At 67.1% G+C, this 4635-nt stretch overlaps 1 protein-coding gene across 1 annotated transcript; it reads left to right on the forward strand.

Moving 5' to 3' along the window:
- Positions 1–30: 30 nt before the first annotated feature.
- On the forward strand, positions 31–2815 carry LOC102085586 (platelet-activating factor receptor-like). Its single transcript, XM_065041639.1, has 2 exons — positions 31–686; positions 1556–2815. Exon 2 carries the CDS (start codon positions 1565–1567, stop codon positions 2561–2563), a length of 999 nt encoding a protein of 332 aa, XP_064897711.1. The 5' UTR covers positions 31–686; positions 1556–1564; the 3' UTR covers positions 2564–2815.
- The last annotated feature ends 1820 nt before the right edge of the window (positions 2816–4635 follow it).

The following is a 4635-nucleotide window of genomic DNA, read 5'->3' on the forward strand; positions in this document are numbered from 1 at the left end:
GTTTGAACCCTGTGCACCTCTCACCAAGGTGGCTGGCGTGGCTGTGAGATGGTCATCTTAGGATGAGCAGAGGGGGTACAACACCCCCATGCCCCTAGCAGGACATAAACCACCTCAGGGTGGCACCTTTGATGTCCCAAATGAGCACCCACGAATTGCAGGGCCATACAAAGCAGCAAGTCAAGTGCTCCCAGAGCTAACGGACTGGGGCGGGGGTGGGGGGGTGGGCAGGGTGCTGTTCCCCCTAAATCCAGCTTTGAAGCCAACAAAAGCACTAAGAGCCGGGAGGAGGCAGATTCCAGCTTTGATCCCTTTCGGGTCACCCCCCTTTCCCCCAGCTGCTGGGTGTGGAAACTTGACCCTCCGCCGCTTTCATCCCTGCGTGGGTGGGAAAAGGGCCCTGGGAAATGGTCCTGGATGGGGCTGGGGGCAGGCAGGGGGGCCTCCAGCCCTGTCGGCCGGCGCAGGGGGTCTTAGCGTGGCTCCAGCGGGGAATCCCCTGTTACATACACCCGCAGGTGCTGTCCCTGCTCCAGCTGCCGTCCCCACGGGGGCTCGGGATGGCGGGGGGGTGGCTCAGGCTGCCCCTGCCTCCCCCCAGCGCTTAAAGGCTCCCCTAGCCTGGTCGGATCAGACAGCAAGGAGCAGCCAGAGGGGACGCAGCCGGTCCAGCCTGACCCGGTGGGGTAAGTAACCGGCTTGGTGTGGGTGAGCTGCAGCATCCCCTTGCAAATGGGTGGGGGAAGGACAAAGAAAAGGGGGCTGTTGAGGGAGACAGGGTCTCCTTGGGGGTCTGCACTGGCTCTGCACAGCAAATGAAGCTCATTGGGATGAACCCTGGCTCAGCAGCTCATGCCGCCCGCCTTTGTACATGGTGTTGGGTGCTGCACGTGCCGAATCTGAACCCTGCGTGCCGGAAAACACCTGCTGGGTGACTCAGTGAGGTGTGGGCAGGAGGCAACGGGAGGTGAGAGCGCTGCAGCCCTGGGATACAGCCATTGCAATGGGGCTGGCAAACCTGCCTGGCGCAGGGCTGGGGTGTGCGGGGGGTGGCAGCCCCATGTACGTACCCCCCATCCATCTCCAATGCATGCTGAGACAGTGGGTGACTTTGCATGGGTGGGCTCTGGGGGAAGATTTGGGGTGCTGGGAGGGGCCGGGTGGCCCCAGCAGGCAGGCGGCTGCGTGGGAGGTGTTAAGCCCGGCAGCTGCCAGCAGGAGCCGGCGCGGCACCCCCGGGTGCCACTGGCCGTGGCTCTGCCGTCAGCCGCGGTGCAGCTGCGCCTGCCGCTCCTGAGGACCCCCGGTGGGGTGGCTGGTGGTGACACCGGGGCTCCCACACGATGTGGGGGGATGCGGCTGGGTCGGGCTGGGTCTGCTGGAGGCCGCACCCCTTTGGCGCGTGATGGCGTCCTCACCGGGGGGCTCTGCCACTGGTGCCCAGCAACTAACAGCTGGAGAGGTTGTCCTGTCCTGCTCAATGGCCCTTCCCTGTCCCCTGATCTCCTGAGGGCTGTGTTTGGGGCCCTGCTGCTGACTGTCCCCATCTTTGCAGGAGCCTGGGATGAACGGCTCGGCACCGCTGCCCACGGGGCACCCCGGCGAGTGTGCGCCCAGCGACCCGGTGCAGTTCCTGCTGGTGCCAGCTGTCTACTGCCTGGTGCTGTGCGTGGGGCTGCCGGGCAACCTGGTGGCTTTGCTGGTATTCCTGCAGAACGGCAAGGTGAAGAAGGCCATCCGCATCTACCTCATCAACCTCACGCTGGCCGACATCCTCTTCAACCTCACCCTGCCCCTCTGGATCCCCTACTACCTGGCCGGGGGGGACTGGCTGCTCTCGGAGGCTGCGTGCCGCCTGGCCGGGGCCGCTTACTACCTGGCAACCTACAGCGCCGTCACCTTCATGGCGCTCATCAGCTTCAACCGGTTCTGCGCGGTGCGGGCGGCGCGGCGGGAGCTGCCGCTGACGGGGCGCCGAGGGGCCGCGCTGGCCTGCGCCCTGGCCTGGCTGCTGGGGCTGGGCTGCGCTGTGCCCACCCTGGCCACCCAGCAGACCTTCCCCGCGCGTGCCGGAGCCACCGCCTGCTTCGAGCAGCACGGCCGGCAGCGGGTGTACGCCTACGCCATGGTGGGCTTCTTCGCCGCCGCCTTCCTGGTGGTGCTGGGCACCTACGCCTCCATCGCCCGGGCGCTCTCGGTGCCCGCCGCTGCCTCGCCGGGCTCCCACCGGCAGCAGGCGCGTGCCATGGTGCTGGGAATGCTGCTGGTCTTCGTGGTCTGCGTGGCCCCCTACCACCTCACGCTGGCCCCCTGGGTGGGCAGCCAGCCCCCCGTGCCGCTCTGTGGGCCCCCCGCCACCCTGGACGTGCTGCACGCGCTGAGTGTGGCCCTGCTCAGCCTGAACAGCTGCCTCGACCCCCTTGTCTACTGCTTCTCCATCCGGCGCTTCCGCGCCGACCTGGGACGGACCCTGCGCAAGATCGGCCGCTGCCTCCCACTCTCCCCACCAGCCCCCGCTGCGCCCGTGCCCAGTGTCCGCACGTCCTCCTTCGCCTCCTCGTAGCAGGGTGGGCACTGGGGACCTGCCTCCCACTGCCCTGGTGCTGTAGTCGGGGTGGGACGGTGTCCCTGGTGCCAGGATGAGGATGGGGAGCAGCATGGGGGGAGCTCTGGCTTCATGCAGCTCCCACCCCCACTCCACTCTCTGTCCACCCCCACATGCTCATGGGCCCACAGTTTCCGTTCACACACAGATCCTGCTCTCTGCATTTGCAAGCACTGGGGGGGCTCGCTCTCGCCTGGGATTAAAAATGAGTGAGCCAAAGGCTTCCCCATTCTCTTTGCTGGAGGGTGCTGTGGGGCAGAGCTGGGTGTGGGGCAGCCCCCATCCCCTCACCCCTGGTCCCCCAGCCCCATCTCAGCCCTGCTCCTGCAGCAGGAGCCAGCACCACGGCAGCTCTGGCCCCAGGGGGCTGCAGGGCCCTGCGCCCCCCGCCCCATCCCCTGCTCACGGGTGGGTGGGCACGGTGGGCACAGCGCAGCCTCCAGCCCCGCGCCTGCCGCCCACCTTCCCGGCCAGCCCCGGCACGCGGCGGGGGCGGCAGAGCCAGCGCAGGGCCGTGGGCGGCTGCGTGGGAGGAAGATGGTGCTTTCCCAGCCCTGGCTCATTCCTGCCGCCACCGCAGCCCCGCTCCCCGGCACTGCACGAGCAGGAGCCGCGGGTGCTGAGCAGCCACACGGGGCACATAGGGACAAGGGGACAGTGGCAGGGGCTGGGGCACTTCTGCTGCCCCCTGACTGGGGGTGCCCACTTGGGTGCTTTGCTCTGGCTCAATGTGCCCGTGCCCATGGCCTGGGCTGGTCTCTCTGTGCCATGGTGCTGCTTTTCGGCAGAGCCAGGACGTGGACAAGGGTGACTCTGCTCCACACCCGGCCCTGGCCCAGATGTCTTGGACCTCTTGGTTGTTCCTCTTTTGAAATGCACATTAATTTTTAATCGTTTTATGTAACTGCTCAGGGATGTGAGCAGAGCTCCGCTCCCTCCGGGCAGACAGGAGCTGTCACAGGGGCAGCAATGGGGGCACTGTGGGGCTGGGCAAGGGCTGGGGCTGGGGGTCACCCCCCCCAAGGGCAACAGGACATTTGGGGGGCTCTCTGCATGCTAGGGGTGGGGGCAGGACCAGCTCTGGTGGGGTATCCCAGGCAAGGGACTGTTCAGGGATGGGGACCACAGGGATGCTGAGCAGAGCACCCCAAGACAGGGGTGGCTTTGCAGAGCTGCTGTGCTGGGAGCAGGGCCTGGATCTGACCTTGCTCTCCCTGCCATGTGCTGCCATCCCTCTGCCCTGTGCCACCCTGGGAAACACTCGTGTCCTCCAGCCCGGCACGTCCCGCTGGGTGACTGATGGTGTGACCGCTGGATACAGCGCTGCCTGGTCACACGGCTGGCCTGGCCAAGGACCACGGTGCTGGGACATGGACACAAACCGCCAGGACACAGTTGCTTAAAAACCTGCTCTATGCACTCGTCTGGGCTTTGTCCCCCTGCACTTGGGGCAGCGGCTCCCACGCAGCATGGTGGGTGGCTTCGGGGCCGGCTCGTTCCCCAGGCCCGGCACGTGCCGTGGTGTGGCTCCTGCCACTGCGCACAGCGAGGCGTTAATCAGGTTATTGTTCCGCTGCGCTTGTAACCCACATGCGTCGTAATTATTATTATCAGCAAATTATACAGTGTGGTGTGAGGGGCTCGGCGGGCAGGTGGCAGCTGGTGGCCCTGGGTCTGGTGGGGCAAGGCTGAGCCCGCAAGGACTGCACCTGTCCTGGGGCTGTCCTGGTACCCCAGCACTCTCCGGGCATGGCCCGTGGCCATGGGTGGAGGGTCCCAGGGTGCCCCCACGACCCCAGGGTGCCCCAGGAGGATGCCCAGGGGTGCTACCACCTGTCCCGGTGCCAGCCCAGCGCCGCGGGGCAGAGCCCATGCTGCGTGTCCTGCCGATAGCAGCTCCCTGGCCCCACGCGTGTTCCCCCCTCGCTTTCCCCCATCCCGCCTGCCCCCCGCCGCACCGGGGGGCCGGGGGTCCCGGGGCGCCGGGAGGCGGCGGCAGAGCCGCACCGGAGCCATCTTGCGCCGCCGCC

The sequence above is a fragment of the Columba livia genome, chromosome 26, assembly GCF_036013475.1.
Source record: "Columba livia isolate bColLiv1 breed racing homer chromosome 26, bColLiv1.pat.W.v2, whole genome shotgun sequence".
Taxonomy (NCBI): Eukaryota; Metazoa; Chordata; class Aves; order Columbiformes; family Columbidae; genus Columba; species Columba livia.